Here is a 19,078-nt window from a genome sequence, read left to right on the forward strand (position 1 = left end):
GATAATTCTACTTTATTATTGAGGTCATAGTGGGTGATGGTGATGTACTTGGGTGCATTATATTGAATGGTGTTCCTTCTTTACATATGGTTAGATCAGTAATAGCTATTGTTTTTGTTGTTGTTGTTGTTGTTGTCTGATTGTGTCATCTTTTTATTTAATATACCAAACTCTAAAAACCTTCAGGCCATGACTTGCATAGATTTTATCTGGGTACAATGTAAATATATTCTTAGAGATAATTATTCTGGGTCTACGTTTGTTTATTAGTGATTTATTGATTATTATAATTATTATCAGATTATTATTGGTGTGTGTGGTTTAATTAGTTAGAGAGGTAAACTGGACACCTGTGGAGGGTCGATTTGAGGTTCACACATTTTTAATTCAGGCTGTATTAAACTCAAGTCTCCGGAGACATCGATATGAATTTTAATGTGATGTGTTATTGTTGTCAGGTCATTATTATGATAATTAATTCTCATGCGCCAATTTTGGATTAAAATTCTACCCGGAAGCATGGTAGTGTAGGAATTTCCGGTTACGTCAAGGCGTCAGGACTCCATTAGAGCTGCAGCTGTTTGGAGAGAAACAACAACAAAAACGGGCTAAGTGATACAACCTCCACACTGACAGTCCGCTCTGAGCCCCACAACGAGGCCTCAAATCTGGAAGCTACGTCTTCATTTCCCACCCGGAGCTCCGCCGGCTTCTAACCACGGCCGCTCTCGGTGAGGAAACTCTGGCCTCCGCTTCCTCCTCCTCCGACTCGGACACCGGCGGAGCGTCGCCGCCCCCGCGGAAGAAGCACCGAGCCTCGGCGGCGGAGGGAGCAGGAGAGCCCGGGGCTTCAGCAGTTGTAACAGGCCTCTCCGGAGTTGTCTTAGGACTTGCTACACACTCTCAAGCCACTTCTGCCATCCACTATAACCGCAGTGTTGTCAACAACCTCAGCAGCAGTATGCAGGCAAACGGAGCAGGACAGGGACAAGAATCCTCCGAGCTTTCCTGCCTAAACAGCGCACAAAACGGGGAGTCGTCCTCGGCCGGCGGAACCCACTCCAACGGGCTCCTCTCCAGTACAGACAACGGGAATAATGTCGGTACCAGTAACGGGTCTTCAGCTGGGCCCGGTACAGGGACTTCGGCTACCTCCACAGCTTCAAGCTCGGAGGTCGGCTCGTTGAAAAAGAAAAAACGACTTTCGCAGGCGGAGGAAGATGTCATACGATTAATAGGGCAACATCTCCACGGACTAGGGCTGAAGTAAGTTTATTCAATGTGTCAGTCGAGGAAAAACACACAAAAGCACCTAACGTTCGTGTTGGGCATATGAAGTGTGATTGAATTAATGGCTGTTTTGTGTAAAACTGCGAAATAACAGTGGTTAAAAAGCGCTGTTAGTGCGGCTTGACAGACACAAACATGGGGGGATGGGGCAGCTAGCCTGTGAGCTCGGCAGTCGGATAGAAAAGAAGGGGTCCATCTTGCACAATAACAGTTAGCTTTGATCGCTAACAGCACTTAGCATGCGCTGTGGTGTTGTGTCCTGACATTAAACTGGTACACAATCACACTAAAAAAGAAAGCTTTTAAACATTTGGCTGCTAAACACATCAGTAAAGGATTGAACCGTGTTTTATGTGACAGTAAACGCCGTGATGTGTTAATTAATGTTAACGATTTCGCATTGAATAAAAGGCATTACATCATCTATAATGTTAGTAACGTTTTGTATTCAGACAAAAACAAACATCCGCTGACTTGTTGTGTTTTGAAAAGCAGGTTGATTTTAATGAACCACACAAACAGGATGATTGAGTTTGGAGTGTATATATCTATATATTGTTTGCGCTTTCAGAGCTGTTGCGCAAAATTGTGTGAAGGAAATGTTAATGTGCGGGATTGTCAACGTCGGTTTTCGCCTTGATGGTGTTTTTCCTTCATTTTTCCAGCCTCGGGGAAAAAAATATAGCATGGTTGCATTAAGAGGTCGACCACACTGTAATAACGAGCGTGGTTATGAAAACTGTCCTGGTTATTTTAGTATTTCTCAGTGCAGTCTTTGTACGTCTTGAGCTGTCATGTCGAGCAACTCTTTTTTTTTTTAATCCATCATTATCAATTACCTATTTTATATGTAGCTGTGTCACTATACATAACTTTCTTCTTAGGTTACTGTCTTCATTTTTGCTGTCACTGTCAGATCAATGTGTCAGCAGTCAGTCACAGGCAGTGACATGCATGTATTAGGGGTCCTATTTATTTAAAGATTGCAGCCAGCACCATGGGCGACATTTGGTCCCTAAATTGAACAGAATCGGTTGGTTTCATGGCGGCTGAGGAATGTGCCTTCTACCAGCTGTTTCAGATGGAAAGGCTGTGCTTGAATCTAATTATAGCATAGTGGGGTTTTCAAAAAATGTATGTCTAGCCCTCTTCTTCTTCAATGTGGCTGTGGTAGACACAATTGGATAGACATCCAGCTAAGAAAGTGTAGCTGCCATTACAATGCACTGTGAAAGACAGCCTAACATCAGTATGTTTACAGAGAGGGGGGGGTTAGAGAGAGAGGGGGGGGGGTACATGGTTTTGGCTGGCATGAAACAGAGCCCCTACATTTCAGCTGGGGAAACGCAAGTGAAATCAGTGTTAGCAGCCAGCTGGATGAGAGGCTCAACAGAGAGCTGCTGCGCCACTCCATTGATACCTGAGAATGATGTCATCATGCTGAAGGTGTCAGTTATCCCACATCCTCAACGCACCTCCATTATCTCACACACACACATACACACATACCACATCAGACCTGTTTGTGGTGGTGGAGTGTGTAGAGATGTGGTGTTTGGACAGATGGTTATGGTTCATGGTTGACAAGCTGATAGTGTGATGTCAGCTCAACTGCAGCGGAAGCTCGATTCACATTGTCGGACCTCCTGCTGTCCACAAATAATGCTCCAATGACACAACAGCTCCTGGCTGGCCTCCTCCACACCATCTTGGCCACAAAAATGCCTTTGTGCCATTGTTAGCTAATGACGTTAATATTATCCCTGTGCTAAAATTATTGTTGTGGATCTCCTACTCAACAACTTGCTATCCTTGTAAATCTAATGTAATTTGACATGGTGAAAATGCCACATACAGTTAACAAAAGATGAATAATCTGCCTTTAAATGCCACTTTCTACAATCACAAGATAACTTTTCAACATAACACTCATAATGTTTTGGTTCTTATAGTACTGACTGTGCTTTGATAGCTGAAATATCATCTTTGTGGCTGATTCTTCAGTTTTAAAAGCATCCTCATCTTTCTTTTATTCTTTCTGTCTTGTGTCTGTATGTCTGCCTAACTTTGTCTGCCCCTCTCTCTCTCTGTCTGTCTGTGTCTGTCTTTCTATGTTTCTCGCTGCAGTCAGACAGTGGACCTGCTGATGCAGGAATCAGGCTGCAGACTGGAGCACCCCTCTGCTACCAAGTTCCGCAACCATGTCATGGAGGGGGAGTGGGACAAGGTTAGTCTTGGGTTACCATGGTGACGTAATAGCAATCATTTTTCGGTAGAGAGGGAGTCGTGGGTCCTTCCAAGTGATCTGCCGTCTCCACACTGACATGAAGAGCAGACGTATATGATTGCAGATCAAGTTTATCTCATATGACTTATTAAGAAAAGCAAATATGACACAGGTTAAGTACGTAAAGTGGTCTGAATAGTTTGCTTTCTCTCAGTACGTTTACATGCAGCAAAAAAAATCAAATTTCTGATCGTATCAGATTAAGACATGCATAAGACCGGATCACTTGTCTGAGTATACGTATGCCGTTCAGAGAATCGGATAAATGGCTGGAGCATGGCTGACTCTGTTACGCTATGTTGCGCTGTAGCCCTCTCAACAAAGAGCCACTTCCAGTTGACCTCTACTTAACAGCAACAACAAACTATCTGACGGCATTCAAACAAAGATGGCGTATGAGGAGATGGACAATGCTACAGTAGCGTACATTATTTTCCTTCTAATAATTCATATAAAAAGAACAACGGATCTATGCCTAGATAATTAGTATCTAGGTGTTCTTATCCGATTTTGAGATGTCTGTTATGGTCTGAAGTAGATCCGATGTAGGTCTGATGTAGATCGGACTGAGGTGTTTACAAGCATTTTAAAAGTCCAAACTGTGTCTGATACGATCAGAAATCAAAGTTTTTGCTGCATGTAAACATACTGTCTGTGTTAGATAAGTGTGATACACATTGCTGACACTTACCTGTGGAAAACTTCAATTACAAATGACATTTTCTTGACCAACACTTAATAAAGTGATATTCATCTTTAGAAGAACATCTTAAGTGCACATAGCTCTAATATTAATTCTGTAGTAGCCAACCACAGAATTAAGATCATTGATTCTGTTTCTTAGAAGGATCTGCTTATAATCATTAATACTAAGAGCTTGTTTGGAAAAACCCTGACTTCTTGTGGTTGAGAATAATATTTGCTTGGTCTTAGCGTGGGTTTCATGCTTAAAGTAATTATTTGTTTGTACTGAAAAGTCTCGTAACACAATTACAAGATATTCGCCCCGTTGTGTCTTATCTTATCTTAAAGCCAAAATTAATGTTAAAGTGACAACCTGAGGCACAGTGGAGCATTATTGCAGTGTTGTGAGTGCTCCATTAGACCAAATAATGTGGATTTCAAAAACATTTTTATGCATTAGCTCATTCAAAATAGTTTTCATATAATTGGCTTTTAAATCACCGATCTTAATTGTATTACCCCGTTCTTGATGCTGAATTCTCATTCCAACATTTTAGAGCTGAGGCTTATAAAAGTGCACATCTTATTAAAATGGCCCTGTGAATCTTCAGGAATAATGAACCCATCCATGTCAGTGCTGCGGGCTGGGAATTTAGCACTAGCCTCGAGCCAAACGATGGTAAATCTTTGGATGTGTTTGGCAGGCCGTAGCCAACAGCAAACTAGCCACTTACTTTTTGATTACACTGCTCAAGTTAACTGGCAGAGTAGTAAAAGCCAGTGTTTTTTCATAGCCACCAGAACCTGTAAACATCAAGGTTGTTTTTAATGTTATCTTTTAGAATTATAATCACAGCATTTAACACAACTTCCATTATTATTAATTTACTCTTCCTGAACAAGAACATGATCATAAGATCTGTATTACAGCTCATGTCATGAGTTTTTTTTTTTCTTCTTTTTTCTGTGCAAGCATGAAAACTGCTGAGCTAACTATTTCTCTCTCTGTCTCTCCCCTCCATCACCCTCTCTTTGTTTTGGTCCAGGCTGAGAATGATCTCAATGAGCTGAGAGCACTGATGCATTCGCCCAACGCTATTGTGGTAAGCTCCCTTTACCCAAACCTGAACAGTTTCTAGAACGATGCCGTTATAATGCCAGGCCGCAGGTTCTTGTTGTCAAACGCTGGAAGCAAAATGTTCTGGATGGCGCCTCAGAAAATGTTGCTGCACAAATGGACACCGCATTCGCTTTAGGGAATGAGTTTGTGATGGATGTTTTTAAGCAAAATATGTCTCTATTCAGTGGCAAGCATGATTTTTAAAACCACCCCCATGTCCTTTGATTGGTTAACCCTTAAACAGGCAACATGCACCAGGAGAAACATATATATATATGTATGTATGTATGTGTGTGTGTGTGTGTGTGTGTGTGTGTATGTATGTATATATATATATATATAAATAAATTGTTTTATACCTTAATAGGGTCAATGCATCCTGGTGGAGAGATACAACTTATAAAATCCAAAATATACTAAACATTTTTAAAACTATTTGTGGAAATGTTTACTTAGGTGCAAATGAGATAACTAGTAAAATCAAAGTAAATAAAGAGGATAATTTTCACATCTCATTTTCCACTCCTGCCTGTTAAAGGGTTAAAATGAATGGACTAAAAATAAGCCTGTAGTTTTTTACTGTCACTAAGGTTTTCAGGAGGATATGATTGAATGAAGATATTTGAGATATCATTAATTCAGATGCATTTGTGAGAGTGTAACCACAAAGATTTGTCCCACTCTCACACTTAATAGAAAATCTAACAGGGTTTCAAGGATCTTTACACTGAAAAAGTGATAAATTATTACCAGATATTTCAATATGCTTGCAAGTTTTTTCCCGATTTGTTTATTTTAAATGTGATAGTGTTCCACAATGCAATGAGCAGTGTAAATACAGAAGCTACTCACAGCTGGGAAAAAATATAATTAATGGTGAATGTTGGAAAGATGGATCCAGGAACATCTCAGTGAACAAAGAATAAAATCATTTAGAAAAATATTTAGCCTTCTCTTCAAATTCTAAGTTTGTTGGACATCTGTAAGACTGCTTGTATCACTTTTTGTTTATACAGAATGATTATAAGAATACATTTATTTTATACTAAACAACGTGGTAGTGTGAAGATTATAACACAACATGCTTTACAGTATTAGTTTGGAATTATGTACTCAGCTCACGCTAATTAGCCCCAGCTAGCATGCTAATTAGCAGATAAGATGAGCTCCAAAAATGCTCCCCTGTGTCTCAGTTAAGTGCCTACTTCTCTCTGTATGCTTTCTATTGCCAGCTGGGTTATTGAGAGGGTGGTTGTAATTGTTGATCTTCATCTGTATCTGCAATGTGGGGGTAGCCATTTTAGGTCTAGAGTTGTAGCAGGTTAGTGTTGTCATTGTCAACATGGTTTTCACTGCAGTGCTAGGAGGCACTTTACTCGTAGTGTACCACAGGTTCAGTTGTTCAGGAGCTGCACTCCTGTGGGTGGATGTTTTTCTTGAATCTGTGTGAGGTAGGTCTTACTGTGTTTGCAAGGCCACAGTTCATGCTGCATACCTGAGATAAGACAAAGACTCTTTAAGGAGAAATTAATTGTGGTTAATTTGATATTTTAATACTAGGTCACGTATGTAGATGAAATGCTTAATTATTTTTGAAATCAATTCCCTTTGATTAGAGAAACTGAGGAAAAAGGCTGTAGATTCCCTATACTGCTCTTAATAGGAAAACTACAACAACCAGAATGCTTTGCGCAAGTCTTATCCAATGAGCTTCCAGTGAGCTACCCATGGTGTGTTTACAACTAAAGACAAAGTGAGCAGCGTTATCTTTGCTCTGGTTATACATCATACTGGAGTTTCTAACTAACCCTTCTTCTTTGCCCTGTTTTGGACGACGATGAGCCAGAACAGATTGTGCTCAAAGATGGATTCATCCATAATAATCTGTCAGATTTACCAAAGCAGCTCAAAGTTTGTTGCAGCACGTAGTTTCAGCCTGTGTCCGTCCTCCTGATGATCCTCACCTCACCAGGCTTCAGTCGTACTGCAGCAGCCGGGACCGATGCAGTTATAGCTCCTGTGGTCGCTTCCTTCTCTGAGGACTATATTCAGCCTCCATAAGCTGTAATAGTGACTGATGTTATATTGTAGAGCCAGTTGTTTATTTGTGTTTATTGTTAAGATTATGGAGAAACTCTGTAGCTGAAGTCAGGCTGCGGCTGCTACATCGCTCCAGTTTGGTGGTCGCTTCCTCTTCCATACGCTGTTTTAGCTGATTACACAGCACTGTATTCTGCCTCATAAATTGTTATACCACATCTCTGCTCTGACATGTTATTGTAAAGATAGTTGTGTTAGAGTCAGCTCTTCTGCATGAATCCTGGAGACATTTAGCAGGTTAGCTTAGCCAAGGCTGTGAAGTCCCTCCAGTCTGGATGTCGTTTCCTCTTCCAGACTCTGTTATGTCTGATTCAACACTGCAGACGGTAGTGTTTGGGGAGACTCACATTTTACCATCCTTGAAGGCACCACTATTGACAATGAGGAAACATAGTTTGTAGTCTAGTGTGGATCTCCAAAAGTCTGCTGGATGATGTGTTTTACATCACTCGGCAGACATTTGATGAGCTGGGAGCTCTGGGTGCAGGCAACATGGAGGGAAATTAAACATTTGCATAATACCCAGATTGTAATGATACAATGCCAGTTAAAAACATCAGAAGGAACTGGTAAACACCAGTGGTCTTCATTATAAAGGAAGTAACCATATGTCTCAGTTACATCTATAAATATATTCTGATAATGAGAACATGCAGCCTTGCAATAAGCTACCACGACCTCAAGTTTTGATGGCATGCATTTAATTTTAGAAGAAGTTGATTTATTTTTGCAGGTTTATATGTGCATCTGTTGTCAAGCAGACTAGCTGCTGTCGGCTGATTGGTTTTCAGTCATTGAAATGGCTTCTTATCAGTGTTTAAGGGAAACTGAACACAGTAGTTTATTTAGTAGTCATATGCAAATTTTTGTCTTCTTCCTTTTAAAATCTTTTCTATATACTTACACTTTACAATCTTTGTCCATCTTTTCTGCTCCTCTACTCAGCGGATGAAGTTCTTGCTGCTGCAGCAAAAGTACCTCGAATATCTGGAGGATGGCAAAGTCCTGGAGGCTCTGCAGGTGTTACGAGGAGAGCTGACGCCACTCAAGTACAACACAGATCGTATCCACGTACTCAGCGGGTACTACTACACTTCCAATTTTCCATCTTTCTTATGGCATTCATCAGAGAGTCGACCCTGTCTGTGTTAACACTCACCTACAAACAGCTGCAATATACACTATACTGTACCTCTCAGATACCTCTGTAGTCACTAAATATACAGCTGTGGCAAGCGGACTATACAGTAAAAGTTTAGCTTGGACTAAAATGAAGTCCTACTTGGTGAATCACGTGCCAAATTGTATGTTGCTTCCACAACATTTTAAAAATCAATAGCCTGGATCAATGTTCCTCAGTGATCTTTAGTTTATTATTAATTTGGTTCTTCAATATACATATTATACTTCTAATCTGTTCTTTGACACATGGTGTCACTAGCTACAGGATCATCTAATCCACAGTCTGATCAATGCTCAGCACCAAACAAATTCTTCTCATTCCACTACGTAATTAATTAGTGGGCATTGATCACTGAACACTACCTACAAGCTTGTTCTTCTTAGCAGTCTGTCACTCAATTGACTGAATAATATATTGATCTGTCACTTGTCTTAGGTCAGTCATTCAGCTGCGTCCATATGTGCCCTTGGCGCTGTCGACGCATTTCTGTCATCCCATGTCTCAAAACCTGTATTCAGTGCGCTCAGTTTCTTCATTTAACAACATATAGCATTTCTAACCACTAGATGTTAAATTAATTTTATGTTGTATTAAATCAGATCTGTTCTCCACTGGGTGTAGTACTACTGTTGTTTTGAGTAATCTGTTCTTAACACTGTTTCCCACCATAGTAATCACTATTTTGTGACAGTTTACAACTGATTATTTTTTCAGTTGTATTATTTTGTGATTATCTTGCTGTGTCTGTCAATGTTTAATCTCTGTGTTTGTCATTTTCATTTTAGCTGTGTGCTTGTGTCTTCCTGCAGGTACTTAATGTGTAGCCACGCTGAGGACCTGAGGGCCAAGGCAGAGTGGGAGGGCAAGGGCACTGCCTCACGCTGCCGACTGCTGGACAAATTACAGAGTGAGGAGACGGGTTCATACACTGACTCTGTAGAGCTAACATGCACTGCCTGCCTACAATGCTACAGCACACATGATCCAAATGCAGGATGAACTTGTCTGGTTTTATCTCTCCCTGTAGCATACCTGCCCCCCTCTGTGATGCTGCCCCCACGGCGGCTGCAGACCCTGCTGCGGCAAGCAGTGGAGCTGCAGAGGGACCGCTGCCTGTATCATAACACCAAGCTAGACAATAACCTGGACTCAGTCTCTCTGCTCCTCGACCACGTCTGCAGCAGGTCAGTACTGCGTAACCAGATTGCAGCTCAAGACCCTATGGACTGCGGCATCTTATAATGGATGTGTCAGTTGACCTTCTGTTATAAAACTAAAATGTTAAGGGGCATGTACTGAAAAGCTTGCCTTGTGTTGCCAAAATGTTGTCTACTGTGTTGAAAGGCTTAGCTGATTTACCCTCTTAATTTTTATGTCTCTGGTGTCTTGCTCTCCTTTTTATGGCTTCATTACATGCTGTGCTACTGTATTTTGTTGTTTCCTAAGTTTTAATATTTCTAATTCCCCCCCCCCATATCGCTGCCCTTTGTTGTATACTTAATTTTACTGTTATGACGCCATATTAAGATACAGACCATATAAGACCTAACACTGTGTACGTACAAGATAAAGATTTTAACCCATAATCTTCTTACGTGTCACAGGAAGCAGTTCCCCTGTTACACCCAGCAGATTCTGACGGAGCACTGTAATGAGGTGTGGTTCTGCAAATTCTCAAATGATGGCACCAAACTAGCCACCGGCTCCAAAGACACTACTGTCATTATTTGGCAAGTGGACCCGGTGAGTGTGAGAGATACTTAAATAAACACACACTACACCTGTTTTATGATTTTAATCCACAGCTAAAATTACCCAGCAGGAATGTAGTAGTTATGGCTTTTACGTGTTTATTAACAGTCAGATTTGCCTTGGTAGTTTTTATTTTATGTATGTAAACACATGAAGCTGTGTGTAAATAGCCATATGAATAACCTAAACCTGTTTGTAATATTTGTGTGGTTAAACAAACATTATTAAGAGCATTTAGTATAATAAAGTGTAGTATCTTTGAAGTAGTGTTTTACCATAATGAAGACAGTATCTGCAGAGATACTGTCAGCGCTCTTTCAGCCCATAGATGTATGCATCTCAGATTTATTAGTATTCATCACACATTTGCATCATTTATGTAAGGGGGAACTAAAAGCCTCCAGCTTCTTTGTACTTGGCTCAGGTTCTTTTGACTTTAATGCCAACTGAGTTTACTTATACATTTGGAGCAGTCTGGAGGCTTGTTGAGTTTTTCCACTCATGTCACTTCTTTCCAACCAATTTGCACCTCTTTGACTTCTTCTTCTTCAATGTGAGTGTGAATATATTTTATTATCGCCCTTTGTTGTGAAGGAGAGTCATCAGCTAAAACTGCTGCGAACTCTGGAGGGCCATGCATACGGTGTCTCCTACTTAGCCTGGAGTCCAGATGACACCAACCTGATCGCCTGTGGACCTGATGACTGCTCCGAGCTCTGGCTCTGGAACGTTCAGGTAACATTTAGACACACCGTTTCACACTGTTCTGTTTCAAGCTTTACATAATCCTATATTTATGATCACTTTAAATTAATAGTACCACAATATGCCAGCCACTGTTTAACAATGCACATGACGGTGAAAACAGGTAGAAAAGTAGAGTGCCATTGTTGTCAGAGATGTGAAATGTCCTTCAAATTCAGTAAACAAGTGGCTCCCTCAGAGATAAACATGCCTCAAGCTCCTTATAGATATGCTCTAGACTGTGTACTCAATGACCTCTCCTCCCAATCCCTGTCCCTCCCCTTTCCTTTTATGTACCCCTCCCCCATTCTTATTTTATGTTTTTTCTTGCTATTTCCCCTCCCCCTATTTCTCTCTTTTCTGCTCTCCCGCTACGTCTGTCGATCCTCCTGTTGACCAGACGGGGGAGCTGCGGACCAAAATGTCCCAGTCCCATGAAGACAGTCTGACCAGTGTGGCCTGGAACCCTGACGGCAAACGCTTTGTCACTGGAGGACAGAGGGGACAGTTCTATCAATGTGTAAGTGTTGTATTCATATTTCTTTGTCCCTTTTTTTCCTCTGGAGAGTTATGTATCACTTCTGTATTCAATCAGTGCTGAATGCCTGGAGACGGGAGTATGTGAGTCATAGTATATGTATGGCAGCTGTTAAACACGCTTGAGTGTTGCTCTTACCTTAAACAGACATCCTCAAGACAATTGGATCCTGTATCTATGTATTGATTTGCTGGTCATGAACCTGATGAACCCATAAAGGCATGTGTGTGGGGGGTGTTAACATTTCACTGGCATGATGGTACCTGTGTTTTTTTGTGATTTAACAGGTCTCTGTGCAGTTGACAATTTATGTAGATTGCCAGAAATAAATATTTGAACTTGTTATACATTTATAAAAATGTGTCAAACTGCAAAAGCATAGTGGAAATGCCAAAATGTGCAGCTGTGTTAATGGTATTGTATGAGATGCCATATTATTCTGAAATGGGCTGGTCTATATTTGTAAGCCTCATATCAAATCTGAAATGTTCGGACACTACATTTTAGTATGTTTTTTCAGATTTTCTCCAAATGTGTCAGAGTCTGAGCAGTAAGAAAGATGATTAGTGGCATCATCATCTGAGCCAGCACCTCATCCACTGTCTATGTTATCAGGACCTTGACGGTAACTTGTTGGACTCCTGGGAAGGCGTGAGAGTGCAGTGCCTGTGGTGCCTGAGTGATGGCAGGACAGTGCTGGCCTCGGACACCCACCAACGTATCCGGGGATACAACTTTGAGGACCTTACGGACAGAAACATGTATGTGTCAACTGTGCTGCCGCCTGTGTGAATATATAGTGAATAATTGAAAAAAAAGGAAAACCACAGTGAAAGTGAACTCATGTTACCTATAGTTTAGTCACAAATTGTGCAAGTCAAGCACTGTCTAAACTTTTATATACTGTTGGACTTTGTGAACTTTGTCCTCATGATATCAGCTTCCATCTAATCTTGTTGCATATTTGCATTATACAACACGGTAACTGACTGGGTTATGTTTTGTTTACGTGTTCTCTACAGAGTTCAGGAGGACCACCCTATCATGTCTTTTACTGTTTCAAAGAATGGAAGATTAGCTTTGTTAAATGTAGCAACTCAGGTGAGCCTTTTGACCAACTCCTCTGCATGTATTGTACAAGTTCTACCTCAGCATTGTTTTGAGACCAGAATACAGGATATTTCAGTAATTAATAGTCCGTTCCCACACAATGTTTTGTAGGGAGTGCACCTGTGGGACCTACAGGACCGGGTGCTGGTCAGGAAGTACCAAGGTGTGACCCAGGGCTTCTACACCATTCACTCCTGCTTTGGAGGACATAACGAAGACTTTATTGCCAGTGGCAGCGAAGGTACATTCAGAGAGCACTGCAGAGCAAAATATGAAATGTTACGATACCCCAATTGAGGGTTCTGTTCCTTATAATACACTGTAGTACTTAGAGTTTGTGTGTCATGGTGCTTTGTGTTTTAAGTTTATAGCAGTTATCTTTTCTTTTTTTTGTCACTGCATATTGCACTGGATCACTTCTGATCAGTGCAGTAGTAATGACTCATATGAACAGACTTATCATAAATCTGTCCTAACAAGTTATTGGCTCTAATCTGTAGCAGTTATTTATATATAGCGTATTTTCTTCTGTGTATATCTTTATGTTGCCCTCTTCATCCTTTCTCCACAGACCACAAAGTGTATATCTGGCACCGGCGTGGTGAACTGCCCATTGCGGAGCTAACAGGCCACACACGCACCGTTAACTGTGTGAGCTGGAACCCGGCCATCCCAGGACTCATGGCTTCCGCCTCAGATGATGGCACAGTGCGTGTCTGGGGTCCTGCACCCTTCCTTGACACGCAAGAGGCGGACGGACTGAATGGTAAGTCTCCTTGTTACACTACATTACAGCTTTCAAAATCTGTTTTAAAAGTTTTGTAACTATTTTAAAATATATTGTAGAGAATAGGGGTTGGAGCTTTTTGATAAAACATTACTGTTGTGTTGAATATTCTGTATATTTACTGACTTTCTTTTTTTTCCTCAGAGAACTGCTGTAACATGGACAGTTGATAGTCACTGATGGAGCAGATGACATCTCTCTTTAACAACAATCCAAGAATTCTACGATAAAAATAAAAATTTAATGGGCGAATAAAATCTAACACCAACCCAAAGCAAGTCAAGAAAAACAAACAAAAGCCACCAAGACAAAAGAGCAAACAAAAGTGAGAAAAAAAAATCGTCTCCTGGCTGGCCTAGACAAAATGGTGGAGGTGATGACGGACACTCTGAAATTTCAGGTCCTCATCCAAAACCTGATCCCGACCCAGAGGCCTGGAAAACCAGTCAAACGCCCAACGGGATACAACCGCCATCCACTGGTGAGATATAACGGCTGTTCTCCTCCTCCAACTGACCCTTCTTCCCCCATCTCGATGCATGGCCACAGCCATGCCAGGTCCTCCCAGGGTTTCCAAGGAAACCCACCCTCCACCTTGGGCCCGGAGCACATCAAGTCCCTGTGATGCCTCCAGACGGACACCGCAGACCAGCTGTCTACTCATTGGACTACATCTGTCTGCCTGTTTGTCTCTCACGTTCCTGTATAATGTCTCCATGCACAAGGGTGGGGTATTGTTGGGGGAGGATGGTGCATAGGGGGATATAGCAACTCTTCTGTATGTATGTTTTCCTCTTCCCCTCTATCTTGCTATATTCTTCGCATTCGATCTGTTGGACAGACACTGAAAATCCACCATAAAAACACTTGACTGACAGACCAGCTGACAAAGAACACAAAAGAGGCTATGCTAAATGTTGGATTTTTTTATGATAGTCATAGCATTATTCTAATTTAAGAGGTGAATCTTAGCTCAAGTAGTGCCCGTGGAAAGCTTTAGCGTGAAGATTCCACTTTGTTTCTCGACATTAGGAAAACAAACTTTTTATTCCTTAATTTAACTTCTAACAAGGACAGTCGCTGTAATGTTTCCAACTGACAGCCCCCCCTCACCCCTCTGTCGAGCTAGCTACCGCACAACTCCATTACATCTGCCTAAAAGGAGAAGGACAGACAGGTCACATATCAATGGTGGGTGGGAGGGGGGTGGTCAGACGTTGAGGGTGAGGTGGGGTTTCCACTGTCAGGACATATACTATGACCTTTCTCAAAAGACATGCTTTCAGATGTGAAAGAGTTCAAGTGCAACTTACATTGCACACTAGTGACTGCTGTCTCTCCTCTGTGTGTGTGTGTGTGTGTGTGTGTGTGAGTGAGAGTGTGTGTGAGAGAGAGTGTGATCGAGAGCGATTATGCATGCACACATTTGTGTGAGAGTTGACATTTGTGGGTGCAGGTTTAATTGGCGCGTGTTTTGTATGTGTGTTCAATTCACACCAGCAGAAGATTCTCGCTCCCCCCTCCCCCAACCCTCCTCCCTATGCTCCTAATCCCATAGTAAAATTGTAAAGAGGATTTTAAACCAATTCTAAGTTATCCAAAGCCCCATAGGGACCTCTATCTGTGGAATAAAGAATACTTGAGAGCCATTTCGTAAAGAGAAACTTTTTTTTAATCTGGGGCTTTAATTTTTACAATAGAATTTCTTCTCCTTACCACGTGGCATTCAAACGGCACTGAGTTATTGGCATTGAATCATCTTTGTGGGGAAAAGAAAATTTAAAAGAGCAATTTGAACGAGGCATGCTTCAATAAGCTGAAAAGTGTTGTGTTATTAGCAAAGGGTAATTTCATATTTGAAGTTAAGGATTGTAATTATTGGACGAGTAGTTAGCGCAGCCCAAGAGAGAAGAGGCACTAGTAAGCAGAACCAAGCTCTGAGCCCACAGTGTTAAAGCAAGTGTTGTTGCAATCCTTAAAACGCGCGCACACACACAAACTGCCTTCCCGTTCATACACTTGCGCACACACCTTCAGTATGTATGACATCTCCGCTGCACTTTTGAGTGGTCTTTTCGCTGTCACGCACCTACTGCAATGGTCTTAGGTTCTCATATGGTTGCCACACTCGCCATTCTGATTTAAAAGGTTGCATTGGCAAAGACTTCAAACCTAACAGGAGATTGCTAAGGGAATCGAGCCCTCACTATGCCTCTATGCACCCAAAAAAAACAGTGACTGAGTAACTTTTAGACATTGTAAAGCTCAAACTCGCGCATATAAGGCGTAGCGGCCTCATCTCAAGGGTACCACTGTTGGAGCTTAGAGATAATTCAGCATTAACATCCCCTTGCTCTCCAGCCAAGTTATTCAGTGCACCATTCAAAGCTTTCTTCTTCCCTTTTTCAGGGTATGTAATGACTATTTGCTACAGACTGATATACAGTAAAAAAAAAAAAATGTTTAAAAACAGTGCTTTTCTGTCTGTTTTTATTGAACTTTTTTGTTACTTAAATTTTTTGTTCACATTATATCATTTTTGGTTGACCTCTATCCCTGTATGATCATATTAAAATATAACCAGACATTTGGAGTCCTCATTTTTTTTTGTAATCTTTATAACCCCTCTTATCTTTCTTTTTCACTTCTTTTTTTTTTTTTTTTTTGTTCGTTCATTTCTTCTTATTCAGTTGCATTTTATATACCACTACTATTTCAAATGAATATGCACAGTAACACCGATGCCAATAGAAGTGGGAAGAGTCTTTAGGAAGTGTGTTACCTTTTATCAATCAGGTTTGAACTATCCACCCCTCGCCTTTAAAGAGTTTCCTTCATGTGAAAATCTATTTCACCGCATGTCTGTGTAATAGACCGAAATCTCTCTTGGTGTGCCATTGTCGAATTGGCAGTTACCACTTATCTATCCTTTTATCAAAGCCAAATCACTTGAGGCACTCGGTGGTGTTTCCTGTAGGTTATGTACGTCATGGTCTGATATTCACTCTGAAAACCTCTATCTCAGCTCCCGGACTGCAGAACGGACTCTTCTTCCGCTCCCTATGTTACGTCAGAAGATTTGAGGCAAACGATACACACTTGAGAACACAAAAAAGCGTTTCAGTCAAGCCCATTATTCACTTTGCTGGTGGCAAATGCTATGTCTGTATGCAACCTGGTGTCTACTCTGTTTTTTTCTTTTGTCTGAGTTTTACCAAGGGAGTTGTTTCTGATTTAACTATGTCTTATTTCTCTCTCAGAGGTGGTGGTGGTGGGTAGGGGGCTGGGTGGGGAATACTAAGGGCTTACTGTAGCATCTCTAAGTTCCTTGGGCTAGGGCGGGATGGGGTGATGTGTGGGTTTGCGTTCACGTGTTATTTACAAAAGTGATTGTACTGTTTTGTATTGTTGTGTAGGAAAAGTGTTATGTATGCATATTTTTTAATAAAGCATTCAGGGTTTTGAAAAAAAAATGGCCCATGAAAGTTTGATGGGGCAGGAGATTGTGAAGCCCCCCCAGTACCAATTTCGGACAACCATCTGATACTCAGATTACCCATTTCTCCCATCCATCTTGAAGGCGTGTAGATCCCAGTTGGCCCTGAATCACTGCTTTTGGCAAAGCATGTGTCTGGGGGTTTTCCAGTGGAAAACACTGGGTTGAGTTTCTGTCATAATTCTACTTTGTATTCAGTCATTTATTTTTAAATGTCTTGAAAGCAATGTCTGGGGCCAGACCATCTGGGAAGAGGCTATCTTCAGTGCCAAAAGTAGGACTACCGTAATAAAAAACAAATGCCAATAAAGTGACGTTATTCGAAGTAAGTCTTGTTGTTGGACATACATTTCCATACAGAATACAGAAGAATATTTGCTAAGGAGACTTAAAGCTTTCAATATAAAAATAACACATTATGATGTAAGAAAATATGAGTTAATACAGACCAATACAGTTTATTCCATGTGGTTTAGCAAATACACAAAATCTTTTTTTTTCATATTACCTGGTTTTGTGTGAATGAGATGTGGTGAAGTGGCAGGTTTGTCTGTACTGTATGATACATGAGATGTACAATATATAAGCTGTTTGTCCAAAAAGGGCTTTAGTTATTGTATTTAATGATTATTTGTATAGGGACAAGTATATTGCATGACCTAATACCACTAATACCATGGCATTTATAGCCTTGGCTAGTTTCCAATGCCTATCCCTATATGGGCCTTTAAATGATAAAACTCATCAGTAAAATACACATGAAACTGCACAAAACTCTAATATATATACATTAAATCACAAAACACAACAATACATGTACATACATTCAAGTAACACTCAATATACACATATACACACACACACAAGAAAATACAAAGCAGCACAAAACACAATTTACAAATGATATAATAAAAGTATCATAAAACGACAAGGACCAAATGACTCACGACTACATGACTGATCCCTTTTTCAAATCTCAGTTTGAGTTTAAAATGGTGCCACTCATGATTCATGTTGAGTTCTGTTGGTAAGGAGGTAACTGACAATATTAAGGCTAACATTCAAGAGCACAGCAGTATGAGTATTAGCACCACACTGGGAGGAAAATAAATTCTGAGATTTTGAGAATAAAGTTGAAATACTACAAGGAGAAAAAAAGTCATAATATTACAAGAATAAAGTTGTAATAACAAGCCTTGAGAAAGAAATGATAATATTATGATAGTATGGTATTTCAAATACAGACTAAGCTTACCATAGGCTTATAAGGAATCATCAATATTTATTCCACTTCACAACACTCAACTCTCAAGGCACAACCAGGAGATGTCCTTGGGTGAACAGTCATAACATGCGAGATTAACTATATATCAATCTTAATGTTGTATTATAGTTATTAAGTTTAATTGATTCTAGATGTTTTGGCAATATTGCTGTTGTGACATTCAAGCCATAAAGCAAAAAAAAAGAAGAGAAAAATATTTTGTTGAAAAAGTTGTTGAAAAAATGTGAGACACTCAAAAGGGTGAAAAAGCCTTTAATACTTCATGGCTATTCAGTCATTTAAAAACATACCTACATGTTACATGTTTCAGCCATTCAGCAGGGCAAGTACAAAATGGTCGACTTTAGGCTCCTTCCTATATATGTTGACAAGTAGTCACATGATTAATGATAAAGGTAAAGTCACATGGCAGACGCATCAAAATATTTACATAATATCAGGGCAAAAAAACAACAATAAACTAACAAAAACAGCACTAAACTATCAAAAGAATATACATGAAATATCTTCTTTTTTTATTTTAAGTTTTCAATACACACAAGCAATTCTTTTAATTTGAAATTCTACATACATGCACATACACATGCGACTAAAAGCATGATACTCAATGGCAAGCCTAGCAGTTCAAATACATGATGATTTTAAATATGTAAGCACAGACTGGCTCCGTAATACAGATAATAATAATAATAATGAATAATG

At 40.3% G+C, this 19,078-nt stretch overlaps 1 protein-coding gene across 2 annotated transcripts; it reads left to right on the plus strand.

Annotated features, from left to right (window-relative positions):
• Positions 1–656: 656 nt before the first annotated feature.
• LOC128376959 (WD repeat-containing protein 26) lies at positions 657–16,182 on the plus strand. 2 transcript variants are annotated; one of them, XM_053336820.1, is made up of 14 exons: positions 657–1,266; positions 3,418–3,517; positions 5,308–5,364; positions 8,427–8,563; positions 9,474–9,571; positions 9,692–9,848; positions 10,269–10,407; positions 11,011–11,151; positions 11,561–11,680; positions 12,314–12,459; positions 12,721–12,799; positions 12,920–13,049; positions 13,380–13,574; positions 13,740–16,182. In XM_053336820.1, the coding sequence occupies exons 1-14, from the start codon at positions 962–964 to the stop codon at positions 13,763–13,765; spliced, it is 1,830 nt and encodes a 609-aa protein (XP_053192795.1). In that variant the 5' UTR covers positions 657–961; the 3' UTR covers positions 13,766–16,182. The 2 variants fall into 2 exon arrangements, with proteins under 2 accessions (XP_053192795.1, XP_053192794.1); XM_053336819.1 differs by having other exon boundaries at positions 825–1,266; positions 11,014–11,151.
• The last annotated feature ends 2,896 nt before the right edge of the window (positions 16,183–19,078 follow it).

This window comes from Scomber japonicus, chromosome 17 (assembly GCF_027409825.1).
Source record: "Scomber japonicus isolate fScoJap1 chromosome 17, fScoJap1.pri, whole genome shotgun sequence".
NCBI lineage: Eukaryota > Metazoa > Chordata > Actinopteri > Scombriformes > Scombridae > Scomber > Scomber japonicus.

Bases quoted from the DNA above. Each gene is read 5' to 3' on its own strand.
- LOC128376959 (XM_053336820.1), top strand. From the start codon at position 962: ATGCAGGCAAACGGAGCAGGACAGGGACAAGAATCCTCCGAGCTTTCC. The intron at 1,267-3,417 runs GTAAGTTTATTC...TTCTCGCTGCAG, and splicing joins CTCCACGGACTAGGGCTGAA to TCAGACAGTGGACCTGCTGA. The intron at 8,564-9,473 runs GTACTACTACAC...GTCTTCCTGCAG, and splicing joins CGTATCCACGTACTCAGCGG to GTACTTAATGTGTAGCCACG.